Source organism: Nerophis ophidion, linkage group LG06 (assembly GCF_033978795.1).
Source record: "Nerophis ophidion isolate RoL-2023_Sa linkage group LG06, RoL_Noph_v1.0, whole genome shotgun sequence".
Lineage (NCBI taxonomy): Eukaryota > Metazoa > Chordata > Actinopteri > Syngnathiformes > Syngnathidae > Nerophis > Nerophis ophidion.
In genome coordinates, this window is record NC_084616.1 from 56526466 (window position 1) to 56546039 (window position 19574).

At 40.7% G+C, this 19574-nt stretch overlaps 1 protein-coding gene and 1 long non-coding RNA gene across 4 annotated transcripts in view; one reads left to right on the top strand and one right to left on the bottom strand.

Moving 5' to 3' along the window:
- slc9a8 (solute carrier family 9 member 8) overlaps positions 1 to 19574 on the top strand; it is a 47825-nt gene that overhangs the window by 26613 nt on the left and 1638 nt on the right. For all 3 annotated transcript variants that reach the window (XM_061904382.1, XM_061904383.1, XM_061904384.1), the window contains 9 exons: positions 3691 to 3725; positions 3835 to 3978; positions 12642 to 12783; positions 12867 to 12972; positions 13074 to 13190; positions 13272 to 13354; positions 13453 to 13564; positions 15576 to 15796; positions 16344 to 16490. In XM_061904382.1, the coding sequence (XP_061760366.1) occupies positions 3691 to 3725; positions 3835 to 3978; positions 12642 to 12783; positions 12867 to 12972; positions 13074 to 13190; positions 13272 to 13354; positions 13453 to 13564; positions 15576 to 15796; positions 16344 to 16490 (1107 nt within the window). The remainder of the gene's footprint in view (positions 1 to 3690; positions 3726 to 3834; positions 3979 to 12641; positions 12784 to 12866; positions 12973 to 13073; positions 13191 to 13271; positions 13355 to 13452; positions 13565 to 15575; positions 15797 to 16343; positions 16491 to 19574) is intronic.
- The window catches only part of LOC133555000 (uncharacterized), a 53475-nt gene that overhangs the window by 6052 nt on the left and 27849 nt on the right, over positions 1 to 19574 (bottom strand). The gene's annotated exons all lie outside the window — the stretch shown is intronic.

Below are 19574 nucleotides of genomic sequence, written 5' to 3' on the forward strand. Positions count from 1 at the left end.
CAAACCATCGAAGTTGGCACATTGTGTAAATCGTAAATAAAAACACAATACAATGATTTTAAAATCCTTCTCAACCTATATTCAATTGAAAAGACTGTAAAGACATGATACTTAACATTCGAACTGGTAAACGTTGGTATTTTTTGCATATATTAGCTCATTAGGAATTTGATTCCTTCAACATGACTGAGAAAGTTGAGAGATGCTCATCAAAAACTTATTTGGAACATCCCATGCAAATAATCATTAACTTTAGAATTTGATGCCAGCAACACGTGACAAAGAAGTTGGGAATGGTGGCAATAAATACTGATAAAGTTAAGGAATGCTCATCAAAAACATATTTGGAACATCCCATAGGTAAACAGACTAATTGGGAACAGGTGGGTGCCATGACTGGGTATAAAAGCAGCTTCCATGAAATGCTCAATCATTCACAAACAAGGATGGGGCGAGGTTCACCACTTCATGAACAAATATGTGAGCAAATTGTCGAACAGTTTAAGAACAGCATTTCTCAACGAGCTATTGTAAGGAATTTAGGGATATCACTATCTACGGTCCGTAATATCATCAAACTGTTCAGAGAATCTGGAGAAATCACTGCACGTAAGCGGCAATACCCTTGACATTTGATCCCTCAGGCGGTACTGCATCAAAAACCATCAGTGTGTAAAAGATATCACCACATGGGCTCAGGAACACTTTAGAAACCCACTATCAGTAACTACAGTTTGTCGCTACATCTGTAAGTGCAAGTTAAAAGTCTACTATGCACAGCAAAAGCCATTTACAGTATCAACAACACCCAGAAACGCAGCCGGCTTCGCTAGACCCGAGCTCATCTGCGATGGATTGATGCAAAGGGAAAAAGCGTTCTGTGGTCTGACGAGTCCACCATTCAAATTGTTTTTGGAAACTGTGGACGTTGTCTCCTTCGGAACAAAGAGGAAAAGAACTGTCAAGACTGTTATAGGCGCAAAGTTAAAAAGCCAGCATCTGTGATGGTATGTGGGTGTATTAGTGCCTAAGGCATGGGTAACTTACACATCTGTCAAGGCACCATTAATGCTGAATGTACTGTACTTACAGGTTTTGGAGCAACATTTGTTGCCATTCAGGCAATGTTATTTTGGATGCCCCCTGCTTATTTCAGCAAGACAATGCCAAGCCACGTGTTACAACAACATAGCTTCATAGTAAAAGAGTGCTGGTACTAGACTGGCCTGCATGTAGTCCAGACCTGTCTCCCATTGAAAATGTGTGGCACATTATGAAGCGTAAAATAAAACAAAAGAGACCACGGACTGTTGAACATTTTAAGCTGTACACCAAGTAAGAATGGGAAAGAATTCAACCTGAAAAGCTTCAAAAACTGGTCTCCTCAGTTCCCAAACAATTACTGAGTGTTGTTAAAAGGAAATGCCATGAAACACAGTGGTAAAAATGCCCCTGTGCTAACTATTTTGCAGTGTGTTGCCGCCATTATATTCTTAAGTTAATGATTATTTGCCAAAGAAAATTAAGTTTCTCCGTTCGAACATTAAATATCTTGTCTTTGCAGTCAATTCAATTGAAAATATGTTGAAAAGCATTTGCAAGATGGTGGCAAAATTGTAGCAATTACACTGTCAGATATTTCAAATTCAGGTGGAGTCACCCCGCGGCCTAGATTCCTTATTAATAAACTCATGACAGCTTGTGGGCCAAAATGAACACGCCCCCATGCCGCACTTGGCCCATGAGCAGTAGTTTAAAACCCCTGACTTAGGCCATGTCCCCACGACCACGGATACTTAATAGATGCATATTTTTTTCTGCGTTAAGGCCTTTTGTCCACACGCAAACGCATACTTTAGTTTATAAAAATGCAAACTTTTGCAAACGCTGGCCAAGGTGAAAAGTTCCAAAATTCCCCAGCGTGTACACAGCTTAAACGGAGACTTATACTCAGTCACGGAAAAGTTTTGTATATAAATGATTTCAATGGCATCTAATACAAATGGCGGAATTTTTACAAACCCCGTTTCCACATGAGTTGGGAAATTGTGTTAAATGTAAATATAAACGGAATACAATGATTTGCAAATCATTTTCAACCCATATTCAGTTGAATGCACTACAAAAACAAGATATTTGATGTTTAAACTCATAAACTTTATTTTTTTTTTACAAATAATAATTAACTTAGAATTTCATGGCTGCAACACGTGCCAAAGTAGTTGGGAAAGGGCATGTTCACCACTGTGTTTCATCACCTTTTCTTTTGACAACACTCAATAAACCTTTGGGAACTAAGGAGACACATTTTTGAAGCTTTTCAGGTGGAATTTTTTTTCCCATTCTTATTTTATGTACAGTTTAGGTTGTTCGGAAGTCCAGGGTCTCCGTTATGGTATTTTAGGCTTCATAATGCGCCACACATTTTCAATGGGAGACAGGTCTAGACTACAGGCTGGCCAGTCTAGTACCCGCACTCTTTTACTATGAAGCCATGCTGTTGTAACACGGGAATTGGCATTGTCTTGCTGAAATAAGCAAGGGCGTCCATGATAACATTGCTTGGATGGCAACATATATTGCTCCAACTCCTGTATGTACCTTTCAGCATTAATGTTGCCTTCACAGATGCGTAAGTTACCCATGCCTTGGGCACTAATGCACACCCATACCATCACAGATGCTGGCTTTTATACTTTGCACCTAGAACAGGTCTGATGGTTTTTTTCCTCTTTTCCTCAATTTGAAATGTGGACTCGTCAAACCACAGTCCATCTTAGCTGATCTCGGGCCCAAGGAAGCCGGCGGCGTTTCTGGATGTTGTTGATAAATGGCTTTGGCTTTGCAGAGTAGAGTTTTAACTTGCACTTACAGATGTAGCGACCAACTGTAGTTACTGACAGTGGCTTTATGAAGTGTTCCTGAGCCCATGTGGTGATATCCTTTACACACTGTTGTCTCTTTCTGATGCAGTACCGCCTGAGGGAACGAAGGTCCGTTATATCATCGCTTACGTGCAGTGATTTTTCCAGATTCTCTGAACCTTTTGATGGTATTACGGACCGTAGATGGTGAAATTCCTAAATTTCTTGCAATAGCCCGTTGAGAAATGTTGTTCTTAAATTGTTTGACAATTTGCTCACGCATTTGTTCACAAAGTAGTGACCATTTTCCAATCCTTGTTTGTGAATGACTGAGCATTTCACGAAAGCTGCTTTTATACCCAATTACGGCACCCACCTGTTCCCAATTAGCCTGCACACCTGTGGGATGTTCCAAATAGGTGTTTGATGAGAATTCCTCAACTTTATCAGTATCTATTGCCACCTTTCCCAACTTCTTTCTCACGTGTTGCTGGCATCAAATTCTAAAGTTAATGATTATTTAAAAAAAAAAAAAAGTGTTTATCAGTTTTAACATCAAATATGTTGTCTTTGTAGCATATTCAACTGAGTATGGGTTGAAAAGGATTTACAAATCATTGTTTTCCGATATATTTACATCTCACACAATTTCCCAACTCATACAAAAACGGGGTTTGTATTTTTCGTATATGTTTTTAATCTGCAAGAAGATTATAAGGGGGTCCTCTGCTGTAAGTGGTCCCTGGTCCCAAAACTTTTGACAAGCCCTGGTGTAGATGATTATGATTTAGTATTTTTTGCTATTTCTTTTTTTTTTTCAATACAGGCAGATGTGATCTACAAGATGACCATGACAGATAGGTGAGTATTGTCTTCTTACAATAATAATATTACAGTAAATATTTCTATATATCATTGTTATACATAGATTACAGTATATCTTCCTAAACTTGCTTTTCCTCTGCTGAAGTTTTGCCTTTGGCTCACTCATCTCAGCTGTGGACCCTGTTGCCACAATAGCCATCTTTAATGCCCTCAATGTGGATCCTGTCTTAAACATGTTGGTGTTTGGTGAGAGCATCCTAAACGACGCAGTTTCCATCGTCCTTACAAAGTAAGAATATATTTCTTTGAAAGTGGTAGTTTTTTGTTTTTTTTTACTTTGTAAGGCAAATACTGGCACACTTTTTGCTCTTCTTGATGTTGACACAGTTGTCACAAAGGAACTGTGAATATAAGACACTAAAAAGGGCTCAGGTGAAGTGATGGGTACTGCCCATGCACTGACATAAAGAGAGAAACAAAACTAAAATCCACAGTATCAACACGGCTGTATGGGTTTTCTATAAACAAAGGCAATAGTGTTAATTCATTATCCATATATTAACTCCAGGAATAAAAGCTATTTTGGCAATAGGAATATCTAACTAGCAGCAACTAATGAGGACAATAATTTCTGCCTGTTCCATACACACCTCCACACATGATCACAAAAAATCTTGATAGACTTGTATAACAGAAACTCAATACTTATCTTTTCAGTCACGTACAGCTGAATGTGGCACTCTGCTGGTTGAGTACATTTTTTGTCATTAATACTTAATTTTTATTTTTATTTTTTAAGAAACAGTCTGTTGTTCATAATAATGTCTACGAAACATCACGTTCCTGGAGTTCAAGTGCCTGTTAGCAACTTTTACGTGGATGCTTAGAAGGCGCTAACTTTCCAAAGTATTTTAAGCAGTAAAGCTGTTCTATGTCACAGTTAGCTACTGTAGACGCTTAGAGGCTCCTCTTGTTCGACCATTTGCCCGTTCAAACCTTCAGGATATGCACATGCACACAGAAAATGAACAATGTAATGGCTGAAAGGTGGTGTTTGGAGTCATATATGGCCCTGCTCACCTTTTTTAAACACTGCACGGCAGACATTGCATCGTTTTTGTAATCCTTTCGTAATTGAAGATCTCCAGTGAATTCACAGACACAACAAATTAAAGCCATTCAAAGCCAACATTTCAACTGGTCCCTGCAGAAGTGTTTTACAAAGTTAAGAAACTTTGAAGACCTCCTGTGCATGTACAGACACATCAAATTAAAGCCATTCAAAGCTAAAGTTTCAACTATTCCCTGCAGAAATGTTTTACAAAGTTTAGAAACTTTGCCTCAATGTGTCACAATTAGAAGTTATAACTTCTAATTGCAATTATTTGACATTTTAAAACATGCATAAACATCAGTCTTGCTTTGATACGTTTCGACTTTTGAGGACGCTATAACGCAGGGGTCACCAACCTTTTTGAAACCAAGAGCTACTTCTTGGGTAGTGATTAATGCGAAGGGCTACCAGTTTGATTCACACTTAAATAAATTGCCAGAAATAGCCAATTTGCTCAATTTACCATAAATAAATACATCTCTCTCTCTCTCTATCTGTCTCTCTCTCTCTCTCTCTCTCTCTCTCTCTCTCTCTCTCTCTCTCTATATATATATATATATATATAAAAAGGGTATTTCTGTCTATCCTTCCGTCGTACATTCTTTTTTTCCTTTTACGGAAGGTTTTTGTAGGGAATAAATGATGAAAAAAACACTTAATTGAACGGTTTAAAAGAGGAGAAACACACAAAAAAGTAAAAGAACATTTTGAAACATAGTTTATCTTCAATTTCGACTCTTTAAAATTCAAAATCAACCGAAAAAAAAGAACAGAAAAACTAGCTAATTCGAATCTTTTTGAAAAAGTAAAAAAAATAACTTATGGAACATCTTTGGTAATTTTTCCTGATTAAGATAAATTTTTAAAATTTTGATGACATGTTTTAAATGGGTTGAAATCCGATCTGCACTTTGTTAAAATATATAAAAAATTGGACCAAGCTATATTTCTAACAAAGACAAATCATTATTTATTCTAGATTTTCCAGAACAAAAATTTTAAAATAAATTCAAAAGACTTTAAAATAAGATTTAAATTTGATTCTACAGATTTTCTGGATTTTCCAGAATATTTTTATTTTATTTTAATCATAAGTTTGAAGAAATATTTCACAAATATTCTTCGTCGAAAAAACAGAAGCTAAAATGAAGAACTAAATTGAAATTCATTTATTATTCTTTACCATGAAAAAAATAAATTTACTTTATCATTGATTTAAATTGTCAGGAAAGAAGAGGAAGTAATTTAAAAGGAAAAAAGGTATATGAGTTTAAAAGTCCTAAAATCATTTTTAAGGTTATATTTTTTCTCTAAAATTGTCTTTCTGAAAGTTGTCAGAATCAAAGTAAAACAATGAATGCATTTATTTAAACAAGTGAAGACCAAGTCTTTAAAATATTTTGTTGGATTTTCAAATTCTATTGGAGTTTTGTCTCTCTTAGAATTAAAAATGTCGAGCAAAGCGAGACCAGATTGCTAGTAAATAAATGCCATCCATCCATCCATCCATCCATCCATTTTCTACCGCTTATTCCCTTTTGGGGTTGCGGGGGGCGCTGGCGCCTATCTCAGCTACAATCGGGCGGAAGGCGGAGTACACCCTGGACAAGTCGCCACCTCATCGCAGGGCCAACACAGATAGACAGACAACATTCACACTCACATTCACACACTAGGGCCAATTTAGTGTTGCCAATCAACCTATCCCCAGGTGCATGTCTTTGGAGGTGGGAGGAAGCCGGAGTACCCGGAGGGAACCCACGCATTCACGGGGAGAACATACAAACTCCACACAGAAAGATCCCGAGCCTGGATTTGAACCCAGGACTGCAGGACCTTCGTATTGTGAGGCAGACGCACTAACCCCTCTCCCACCGTAAATAAATGTATTTTTAAAAATAGAGGCAGCTCACTGGTAAGTGCTGCTATTTGAGCTATTTTTAGAACAGGCCAGCCGGCTACTCATCTGGTCCCTGCGGGCTACCTGGTGCCCGTGGGCACCGCGTTGGTGACCCCTGCTATAACGTAACTACACAACGGAACTAACTGTGCTGCCCGGTCAGAATTTATCGAACATCACCAGCTATTGCTGTGCGTGCACAGCTGTGTGTTGACAGCTTAGTTAGCATAGCAGCGGAGAAAACCTAACAAAAGCCCACATCAAAGCCAAATTACTTGCACAAAATGAGTAAGTAAATGTTAAACGATTTATGTCTCCTGAACGATCAATTTAATGCATTGTTGAACACGGTGGATGGAAATGTATAACGTGTTTCATACCCAGATGTGCACCCATTGAGGAGGGAAGCGTTTGTAAACATGGCGGTGAAAGTGAATGGAATGATAATGTAAAAGAAAATGGATGGATGGAATGATAATGTAAAAGTCAAAAATCCGGGATAAGTCCGTGTCAAAAGATGCTTAGACAGCACGGAGACTTGCACAACTTTACAAAGATAAACCCCCATCCCCAAAAAGGAGTGTTATGGGGGTTAAGTGGCGGCAATTGTCCAAGGAGATCAATATGAGGTGTTAAGGAGTAAAATCATACTATTATATTACAGTCAATACGCGCTAGTTTATCTGTGGTAGTAGTAGTAGTGTACTCGGCAGTAAAACTATAAAAATATATCTTATATTATTTGTTCCAAAAATTTTAGGTCAGCTTTTTATGCCTAATCTTTTCTCCAAGTTTATATAGCAACCAACATTAAAAGCCGATACCTATTTAGTATTTACACTCATCTTATTGTGGGGTGAGGAAAGCAATGGAGATTTGTGAATGTCATCTTGTCATGCTTAAAAAAAACACATCTTTGTGTATTAGCAATCTATCCAAACACACCAGATACAAACTGAGCTGAGCACATTTGAATATTATCCACATTATTCACATCCAAATCCTGTTTGAGGCTTGTATAATGGCTTACCTTCTTTTCAGACAATGACTATCAATCAATCAATCAATGTTTACTTATATAGCCCTAAATCACTAGTGTCTCAAAGGGCTGCACAAACCACCACGACATCCTCGGTAGGCCCACATAGGGGCAAGGAAAACTCACACCCAGTGGGACATCGGTGACAATAATGACCCAGTGGGATGACTATGAGAACCTTAGAGAGGAGGAAAGCAATGGATGTCGAGCGGGTCTAACATGATACTGTGAAAGTTCAATCCACAATGGATCCAACACAGTCGCGAGAGTCCAGTCCAAAGCGGATCCAACACAGCAGCGAGAGTCCCGTTCACAGCGGAGCCAGCAGGAAACCATCCCAAGCGGAGGCTGATCAGCAGCGCAGAGATGTCCCCAGCCGATACACAGGCAAGCAGTACATGGCCACCGGATCGGACCGGACCCCCTCCACAAGGGAGAGTGGGACATAGAAGAAAAAGAAAAGAAACGGCAGATCAACTGGTCTAAAAGGGGAGTCTATTTAAAGGCTAGAGTATACAAAGGAGTTTTAAGGTGAGACTTAAATGCTTCTACTGAGGTGGCATCTCGAACTGTTACCGGGAGGGCGTTCCAGAGTACTGGAGCCCGAACGGAAAACGCTCTATAGCCCGCAGACTTTTTGTGGGCTTTGGGAAACACTAACAAGCCGGAGTCCTTTGAACGCAGATTTCTTGCCGGGACATATGGTGCAATACAATCGGCAAGATAGGATGGAGCTAGAACGTGTAGTATTTTATACGTAAGTAGTAAAACCTTAAAGTCACATCTTAAGTGCACAGGAAGCCAGTGCAGGTGAGCCAGTACAGGCGTAATGTGATCAAACTTTCTTGTTCTTGTCAAAAGTCTAGCAGCCGCATTTTGTACCAACTGTAATCTTTTAATGCTAGACATGGGGAGACCCGAAAATAATACGTTACAGTAGTCGAGGCGAGACGTAACAAACGCATGGATAATGATCTCAGTGTCTTTAGTGGACAGAATGGAGCGAATTTTAGCGATATTACGGAGATGAAAGAAGGCCGTTTTAGTAACGCTTTTAATGTGTGCCTCAAAGGAGAGGGTTGGGTCGAAGATAATACCCAGAATCTTTACCGTGTCGCCTTGTTTAATTGTTTGGTTGTCAAATGTTAGAGTTGTATTATTAAATAGAGTTCGGTGTCTAGCAGGACCGATAATCAGCATTTCCGTTTTTTTGGCGTTGAGTTGCAAAAAGTTAGCGGACATCCATTGTTTAATTTCATTAAGACACGCCTCCAGCTGACTACAATCCGGCGTGTTGGTCAGCTTTAGGGGCATGTAGAGTTGGGTGTCATCAGCATAACAGTGAAAGCTAATACCGTATTTGCGTATGATGTCACCTAGCGGCAGCATGTAGATGCTGAAGAGTGCAGGGCCAAGGACCGAACCCTGGGGAACTCCACACGTTACCTTAACGTAGTCCGAGGTCACATTGTTATGGGAGACACACTGCATCCTATCAGTAAGATAAGAGTTAAACCAAGAAAGGGCTAAGTCTGACATACCAATTCGTGTTTTGATACGTTCTAATAAAATATTATGATCGACGGTATCGAAAGCAGCGCTAAGATCGAGGAGCAGCAACATAGATGACGCATCAGAATCCATCGTTAGCAATAGATCATTAGTCATTTTTGCGAGGGCTGTCTCCGTGGAGTGATTTGCCCTGAAACCGGATTGAAAGGTTTCACATAGATTGTTAGACGCTAAGTGTTCATTTAACTGCTCCGCAACAATTTTTTCAAGGATTTTTGAAATAAAGGGAAGGTGAGACACCGGTCGGTAGTTTACCATGAGGTCAGGATCGAGGTTAGGATTTTTAAGAAGAGGATGAATAACCGCTTTTTTGAATGCTAGGGGAACAGTGCCCGAGGAGAGTGATAAGTTTATAATATTTAGCACTGATGGACCTAATAATACAAAGAGCTCCTTGATCAGTTTCCCAGGAAGAGGGTCAAGTAAACATGTTGTCTGTTTTATTCCATTTACACGTTGTAACAATTCCTCTAATGTTATTTCCTCAAAACGAGAGAAACTATTTTGGAGGGCAGTATCCGCCGTATATACCATCGTATCAGTGTTAATAGAACCCCGTTGTAGCTGGGACGCATTGTCTTTAATCTCCTTTCTAATGACTTCAATTTTCTTACTAAAGAATTGCATAAAGTCATCAGCTGAGTGGGTTGAGCTACTGGAAGGGGTCCCTTGTTGGGTTAGCGATGCTACCGTACTAAACAAAAATTTAGAATCGTTTTTATTACGATTACAGTGGATGAGATTTGAGTAATATTTAGCTTTAGCTAAGGTAAGCATGCATTTATAAGTTATTAAACCATCACTCCATGCTTGATGGTGCACCTCAAGTTTAGTCGTGCGCCATTTGCTTCCAGCTTTCTACATAATAATTTCTGAGCTCTAGTTTCTTCTGTAAACCACGGGGTGCGCTTTTTTGGAGCCTTTTTTAACTTTAGCGGTGCTATGTTATCAATGGTTTCGCGCAGGGCGTCGTTAAAGTTGTTAGTGAGGTTATCAATAGAGCCCACATACTTTGGGAATGGTGCCATTACCGAGGGCAGTAGGTCAGCAAGAGTTGTCGTTGTGGCTGTATTAATGTTGCGGCTGCTATAGCAGTTATTATTATTATTAGTTTGACGAACATGCGTCTGAACCTCGAATTTTATAAGGTAATGATCGGACAATACTTTAGTATACGGGAGTATCGTAACTTTGGAAACGGTGATACCCCTGACAAGCACTAGGTCTATCGTATTACCGTTGCGATGCGTGGGTTCATTTATTATTTGTGTGAGACCACAGCTATCAATTACAGTCTGGAGCGCTACGCACGGTGGGTCCGATGGGGTATTCATATGGATATTAAAGTCCCCCATTATGATTATATTATCGGCGTGTGTCACTAGATCAGCAACGAACTCTGAGAATTCATTGATAAAGTCCGAATAGGGCCCTGGGGGGCGGTAGATAACAGCCAGGTGTAGAGGCAGCGGTGTGACAGACCTCATAGTAAGCACCTCAAACGATTTATATTTATTATATATGTTAGGACTAAGGTTAAAGTTTTCGTTGTATATTAGTGCGACCCCCCCACCCCTTTTAAGCGGACGGGCAATATGCGCATGTGTAAAGTTAGGAGGACATGCCTCGTTTAGCGCAAAAAAGTCGTTTGGTTTAAGCCAGGTTTCGCTGAGACCGATGACGTTAAGATTGTTGTCTCTGATAATATCATTAACTAACAACGTTTTGGGAGACAATGATCTTATGTTTAAAAAACCTATATTATAGGTAGTGGGCTGTTTCAGGGAATTTTTGATCAAATTATCCGTAGTAGCAATATTAATAATCTTGTGTTTATTATGCCCAGTGCATTTAGTATAGTTACGACCATATCTAGGAATTGATACAACAGGAATTTTCCGATTGTTTGATTGTTGCTTTGATAAACTGCGCGCATCATAGTTAGCCACCTCAGTAACGGGGATTTTCCAATTGTTTGTTTGTTGCTTTGATAAACTGCACGCATAGTTAGCCACCTCGGTAAAACACATGTCCAACTCTGAAACACTCAAAGCAGAAAAAACGTGTTCTAATTTAACTGACTCCTTACCCAGACCAGTAGTCTCGCATTTTCCATTTAAATCCGTCTTCGGGATGGAGGGAAGTGGTGTTCTGTGGCGATTAGCCTTCTGCTTTGTTTTTAGCCCAGCTCGACATCCGCGTTTCCGATCACACCGCTGGCGTCTGCTCCGTAGACGGCCCCCGCTGCTACTAGACTCCTCTGCTTCACAGGCCGCTGGATGTAGCCGCCGACGTATTCCCATGCTAGTTAGCATGTTTAGCACGCACGCGTCTATCAGTCCAAAACGGCCCGATATGTCCACATCCAGAAGTGTCTGGCGGTCGTACGTGATCACGGAGTGACCACGATGTGAGCCAGCCATAAAGTTTGTAGAATTGTCCGGTATTTCTGCCAAATGTTCCATCTTTAGCAGGAGCTCCGCAATGTTGCAGCCCGTCCGGGCGCCGCCATCTTGGAATTATCAATTTTATCATTGTTATGTCTGCACACACTGTTTTCAACAACTTTGTGCAGATACAGTAGTACTGTAGATGATTTTATCGGTTTGCTCAACACTGACAGCTGAAAAAAACATTACCAAAAGTCAACCGTTTAGCTTTAGCAGGGATGCCGACTGTGCCTTTCCTCTACCGTTGCTGATGTTGATGTTACTTGAAAACACTTGACATGAAGCACACTACACCTTTTGCAAGAAAACACTTCTATGGCAAATCTGAAAATTGTTTGCTAATATTTTTTTCAATTCGTTTACACTAGAGTAGCTCCTGGTGTATTTAGTTAGTTTAACCATTTTGTTTTCCAATGTAAAGGAGCAGTGAATTAATTAATACATTCATTCTGGACCTCTGATTTTTCTTTGTCATTGTATATTTGTCCGTATGGATGTGAAATGGTCTTAAGTCTTCAATTTGACATGTTAAAACCTGCAGAGACCCTGGTATATACCTGCACAATAATAAAGGTTGCAGTTAATGTTGTGCACAATCTGACACTTGAAGCTCCAATGTTGGGTTACAAACAGTAACCAGATATATTCGGACTAAAATATTTCAAATGGTTACTCACCATAAATCATTAAAAGCTTGACATGATATACATTTGTAACCATGATTTTGATGGGCACAGTAAACCAAACTCACAGCTTTGTGAGTTGAATTTTGTACAGTTGAATTTTGGTGTGTGCCTGCCATCTAGAGTCAGTTGAAGGTATTACTAATCTTGGTCCGCATTCAAAAAAGTAAATACAATCTTTCTGCTACTTTCAGCACAGCAGAGGGCTTCTTTTCCCGCTCAGAAACCAACATGGTAACAGGTTGGGAGACATTCTTGCAAGCAGTAAGTTATTTTCTCCAAATGTTCTTTGGATCTGCTGCGTTGGGAACCCTCACAGGACTCATCTCTGCTCTCGTATCCAGATAGTTGGGTGGTTCTGTTTGTCTGCTATTGTCACATCTATGTCATGCAATCTTTTTCCCTAACGTGCACATCAGTTTCTAAAACACTTTGACCTGAGGAACACTCCATCGCTGGAGTTTGGCATGATGATAATTTTTGCTTACCTCCCCTATGGCCTGGCAGAGGGTATTAAACTGTCTGGTAGGTACATTACACACTTAAAGTATGACTGATATTATTTTTTGGGGGTGGGGGGATGATTACAATATCTGAGGCTGAACTGCACCATTTTCCACCCACAGGAATCATGTCCATCCTGTTTGCTGGTATTGTGATGTCTCATTACACCCATCACAACCTGTCTCCAGTGACCCAAATCCTCATGCAACAGACTCTGCGCAGTGTTGCCTTTATGTGTGGTCAGTGGATTCTTATCTCTTGTCTGCAATGCAATATCTACGACAATATTGCTAATGACAAAGTTTTACTTCTGCCTCCAGAGACGTGTGTGTTTGCCTTTCTCGGACTATCCATCTTCAGCTTTCCTCACAAATTTGAAATATCATTTGTCATCTGGTGCATTGTAAGTACTTTTTGTTTTATTGACATTAATCACAGTAGTTTTTACTTAGTTTTTTTCCTCCATCAACGTGAGCGTGACTGCTGTTTATCTTTCCATAGGTCCTGGTTCTTCTGGGCCGAGCCGTAAACATCTTTCCTCTGTCATTCCTACTTAACTTTTGCCGTGACCACAAGATCACACCGAAGATGATGTTCATCATGTGGTTCAGTGGTGAGTTGATACGGTCAACGTTTTTTGTCCGAGGATAATGGGAAGACATGTTTCGATAGAAAAGTCTCACAATTAGACTGATTCTTAGTCCTGTCAGATGTTAATCACATTCAGCCCTTGAACTCTTAAGGGATAACATTTCATCTATACTCCTCTTTTTGGTACTGTATTTTGCATGACTTCTTTTGATCCCATGCATTTGAGGTCACATGCAAACTTGTTGATCTGCTGGTGAGTTGTCGTTTGCCATTAACGGGTAGAAAGCATTGTCCTTCAATTGAAGTCACTTTCCATAATTGTTTTTATAAACATTTTTGAAGCTCTGTCTTATATCAAAGCTACAATCATAATGTTTTAATGACATCCAACAACTGGTGTAAGAGATATTGTAGCTCAAGGTAAAGGGGACTTATGATGATTCTATTCCACATTTGAAACACTTCCTTGTGTTCTAGATCAGTGGTTCTCAAATGGGGGTACGCGTACCCCTGGGGGTACTTGAAGGTATGCCAAGGGGTACGTGAGATTTTTTTTAAATATTCTAAAATAGCAACAATTCAAAAATCTTTTATAAATATATTTATTGAATAATACTTCCACAAAATATGAACTGTGAAAAGAAATGCAACAATGCAATATTCAGAGTTGACAGCTAGATTTTTCGTGGACATGTTCCATAAATATTGATGTTAAAGATTTCTTTTTTTGTAAAGAAATGTTTAGAATTAAGATGGATCTCTATTACAATCCCCAAAGAGGGCACTTTAAATTGATAATTACTTCTATGTGTAGAAATATTTATTTATAATTGAATCACTTGTTTATTTTTCAAAAAGTTTTTATTTATTTTTATATCTTTTTTTTCCAAATAGTTCAAGAAAGACCACTACAAATGAGCAATATTTTCCACTGTTATACAATTTAATAAATCAGAAACTGATGACATAGTGCTGTATTTTACGTATTTATCTCTTTTTTTCAACCAAAAATGCTTTGCTTTAAGGGGGTACTTGATTTAAAAAAATGTTCACTGAAAAAAGGTTGAGAACCACTGGTCTAGATGATATTTATTGGATATGCTTTAGTGTACATTTTGCTCCACAGTTAAATTGCAAATGAAACCATGCCGCACCCTCTCCAAATGAATCATAATTTATAAATGTAAACTGTATGTATAAATATATATGATAAAGTCGTCACTGCTTGTTTTCCCCCAATTAACGTTATATAGATTCACCCGATCGCGACATTAGGTACACCTGCACACTCTCCAATTGATTTAGAGTGCATAAAACCAGCTGTTTAGCAGCATTTATCCAACTGCATGTCACACTTCGGTGTTATTTTTGCACATTTCACGATTACACTAAAATAGTACTCGATCTTACTTTTTTTCTGTGTTTCTTTATATCCTGAAGCAGAAAAGGAGGAGCTTCTCTTCCATCAGGCTGAGCGCTTGACTTAATGTCTCAATGACACGTCAAAATACACTGAAAACCCTGTGAACAATGGCATCCAAAACTGCGTTCAAGCTCACGCCAAACTGCATTAACTTAAATTGTTACACTTTGGCATTGTTTAACACAAGTATCAAACATTGTAAAAAAAAAAAAAATGTAAGTCAGAAAGTACAAAATATCACATTCAATGCTCTTTAAATCTCAAGTGATTGTTGTTTTGTGACAAAACAACACATTATTTTTGACTGATCATATCATACACTTGAAATAGCTTGGGTAAATTGTCACATAGGCTCATGTTTGTGTTACTTACTTAATTTCTCTTGTGTATGTTCAACCCCATATGTCCTATCACCGAAGGTATATGTCTCTGATGTAATGAGAATTTAAAGCCTTTAAAATAAAATAAAATAAAATGTATGGCTATACCTACTAGGGTTATATGTCACTGAGTTGCTTAAAATTTCAAGTTATAGGTATTATTTTCTATTCTGATAATAATAATACGCTCTGAGTATTGTAATTTTACTGATTTTATTCTTTCCTCTGAGGTTTGAGAGGCGCAATTCCATACGCATTGAGCCTGCATCTTGGCCTGGAGCCCATTGAGAAGCGACAACTAATTGGCACCACCACCATTATCATTGTACTCTTTACGATCCTCCTCCTTGGGGGTGGGACCATGCCCCTCATCCGTATCATGGACATTGAGGATAGCCAGACACGGAGGAAGAACAAGAAGGACATTAATCTCAGCAAGACTCAGAAAATGGTAAGACATATACACAGTAAGAGGTCACATTGATGCAAGCTGTGCCATCCCTTTCATCTTCTACCATATGAGTTGTACATTTCACTTCAGAGGGAAAAAACAATCAAAGGCTTGGAGATGGTTTGTGTGAAAGCCACAAGATTAGCACAGCATGAACCACTCATTAGGCACCCTCACTTTGAAACTAGAGAAAATGAAATAAACACCAAACTTTCTTAATATACTAACTAATCCTAGTCATTTAACTGTTATTCTGTGAGCAATATTTGCTAATGTTGTTTTTGAAATATGAATGATCTGAGAAATCTATCTACAAGATCAATTAACCTTGTTTGTCTCTACCACTAGAAACCCCTTGGAAGCAAGCTTTTTTGAGACTGTGTAATATCAACATGTTCACCTATTTAAATGTTCTTCTACGGCTCATCTTCCTTCCCTCTGTCAGTTTTCCCTCTTCCAGTTTTCCCTCTTCCTAGTTAGTCGGCCATTCCTCTTTCATTTCGCTCTATCTGCTCCCCCTGACCTTCTTCTCTCTCCCCCGGCCTAGGGAAATACTGTTGAGTCGGAGCATCTATCAGAACTGACTGAGGAGGAATATGAGGCTCACATATACCAGAGACAGGATCTGAAGGGCTTCATGTGGCTTGATGCAAAGTACCTAAATCCTTTCTTCACCCGGAGGCTCACCCAAGAGGTAAGAGATGGCGAGAGGGACAGAAATCCCCCGTCACCCAGGAGGCTCCTTCATCACTTTGCTAGCAGTTCTTTGAGCCAATTACTCTTTGCTTATGTTCGTATGATAGATTTTTCAAACCAGACCATTCAGTCAAAAAAATTCACTTTACAAAATAAATAGCCACACAATTGCAAGAGGTTTTTATATAGAGTCTTTTGCTGACATTTCTGCATCCACACTTGGGCAGCAGCATGTGATTTTTAACAACAGTATTCTACATTTCTTGTATGTCTGTCACCTACATTCTCAAAAATTGTGTGAATACAGTTTTTTTTTGTATTTATAACTTATAGAAAGAATGTCTACATGAGGCTTGTGCAAAAATCTATATTTGAAATTGAAATTCAACTCATTTGAAGAAATTTTAAATGAATTTGTAAAACAGGAAGTGAGATTAAGTTAAAATAAATTCCTTACAGCCAAGTAAAAAAAAAAAAAATTGTCACGTTTAACCAGTGACGCCAGTAACGTGTTAGCAGCAGCTAGTTTTCTGTTACACCCACCCAAGAAGAAGAAAGTTAGTTTTCTCCTACGCCCACCCAGGAAAAAGAAACATTTTGCGTGCCCATCCCATTCTCCGCCACGACTTTAAATAGTATAACATTTGCCAATAAAATTGTTAGAAGTACACTTCTGCGTACCATTGTACCCTAATTGATATTGACAAAACATTTTTTTTGTTTATTTTAATTAATCCGCTCTATTTTTGCATCAGTTTGGGGGTCCTTGGCCTGAAAAACATTGACGATCCCTGAATATTTTTGTCATTTCAGTTTTTAAAGTATGGGTGTAGGATTAATTGTACATTTTTTAAGAGCAAATGGAACGTTTAAACAGTGGTCAGAGGGTAGCAGCTGGAATGATTGGTGCAGGCAGCGTGTGAGGTCCTGAGTGGCACAGATGGCTTTCCTTTCAACTGCCTGGATTTAACGTTTTGGTCGAACATTCAGAAACGCCCAGTTGGATGAATGTATTTTCTAGTTTTAGCTTCTTTGTCTGACAAGTAAACCGTTTACACAATTGAACTGTCCATCCATCCATCCATCCATCCATCCATCCATCTTCTTCCGCTTATCCGAGGTCGGTCACGGGGGCAGCAGCCTAAAGCAAGGAAGCCCAGATGCTCCCCTCCCCAGCCACTTCGTCCAGCTCTTCCCGGGGAATCCCGAGGCGTTCCCAGGGCAGCCGGGAGACATAGTCTTCCCAACATGTCCTGGGTCTTACCCGTGGCCTCCTACCGGTCGGACATGCCCGAAACACCTCCCGAGGGAGGCATTCAAGTGGCATCCTGACCAGATGGCCGAACCACCTCATCGGGCTCCTCTCGATGTGGAGGAGCAGCGGCTTTACTTTGAGCTCCTCCCGGATGGCAGAGCTTCTCACCCTATCTCTAAGGGAGCCCCGCCACCCGGCGGAGGAAACTCATTTCGGCTGCTTGTACCCGTGATCTTATCCTTTCGGTCATAACCCAAAGCTCATGACCATAGGTGAGGATGGGAACGTAGATCGACCGGTAAATAGAGAGCTTTGCCTTCCGTCTCAGCTCCTTCTTCTCACAACGGATCGATACAGTGTCCGCATTGCTGAAGATGTCGCACCGATCCGCCTGTCGATCTCACGATCCACTCTTCCCTCACTCGTGAGCAAGACTCCGAGGTACTTGAACTCCTCCACTTGGGGCAGGGTCTCCCCCCCAACCCGGAGATGGCACTCCACCCTTTTCCATATTGCTGCAGAGTCTTGTCAACCAAGACAGCCCCGCAGCATCCAGAGTCTTAAGGAACTCCGGGCGGACCTCATCTACCCCCGGGGCCTTTCCGCCGAGGAGCTTTTTAACTACCTCAGCAACCTCAGCCCCAGAAATAGGAGAGCCCACCACAGATTCCCCAGGCACCGGTTCCTCATAGGAAGATGTGTTGGTGGGATTGAGGAGGTCTTCGAAGTATTCCCTCCACCGATCCACAACGTCCGCAGTCGAAATCAGCAGAACACCATCCGCACCATACACGGTGTGGACAGTGCACTGCTTCCCCTTCCTGAGGCGGCGGTTGTTGGTCCAGAATCGCTTCGAAGACGTCCGGAAGTCGTTTACCATGGATATCCCGAACTCTTCCCATGTCCGAGTTTTTGCCTCCGTAACCGCTGAAGCCGCACACTGTTTGGCTTGTTGGTACCTGTCTGCCTCCTCCAGAGTCCTATGAGTCAAAAGAACCTCATAGGACTCTTTTTTTCAGCTTGACGGCATCCCTCACCGCCGGTGTCCACCAACCGGTTCTCGTAGTACCGCCACGACAGGCGCCAACTACCTTGCGGCGACAGCTCCAATCAGCTGCCTTGACAATAGAGGTGCGGTCCACCCGGACTCAATATCCCGCACCTCCCTCGGGACATGTTCAAAGTTCTTCCGGAGGTGGCATTGAAACTCTCTCTCACAGGAGACTCTGCCAGACGTTCCCAGCAGACCCTCACACTGTGTTTGGGCCTGCCAGGTGTGTCCGGCATCATCCCCCACCATCGCAGCCAACTCACCACCAGGTGGTGATCGGTAGAAAGCTCCGCCCCTCTCTTAACCCGAGTGTCCAAAACATGAGGCCGCAAATCCAATGACACAACTACAAAGTCGATCATGGAACTGCGGCCTAGGGTGTCCTGGTGCCAAGTACACCCTTATGTTTGAACATGGTGTTTGTTATGGACAATCTGTGATGAGCACAAAAGTCTAACAACAAAACACCACTCGGGTTCAAATCCGGGCGGGCATTCTTCCCAATCATGCCTCTCCATGTTTCACTGTCGTTGCCAACATGAGCGTTGACGTCCCCCAGTTGGACAAGGGAATCACCCGGGGGAGCACTTCCCAGTACTCCCTCGAGTGTACCCAAAAAGGGTGGGTACTCTGAACTGCTGCTTGGTGCGTAAGCACAAACAACAGTCAGGACCCGTCCCCCACCCGAAGGCGGAGGGCGGCTACCCTCTCGTCCTCTGTGTTGAACTCCAACGTGCAGGCTTTGAGCCGGGGGGAAACAAGAATTGCTACCCCAG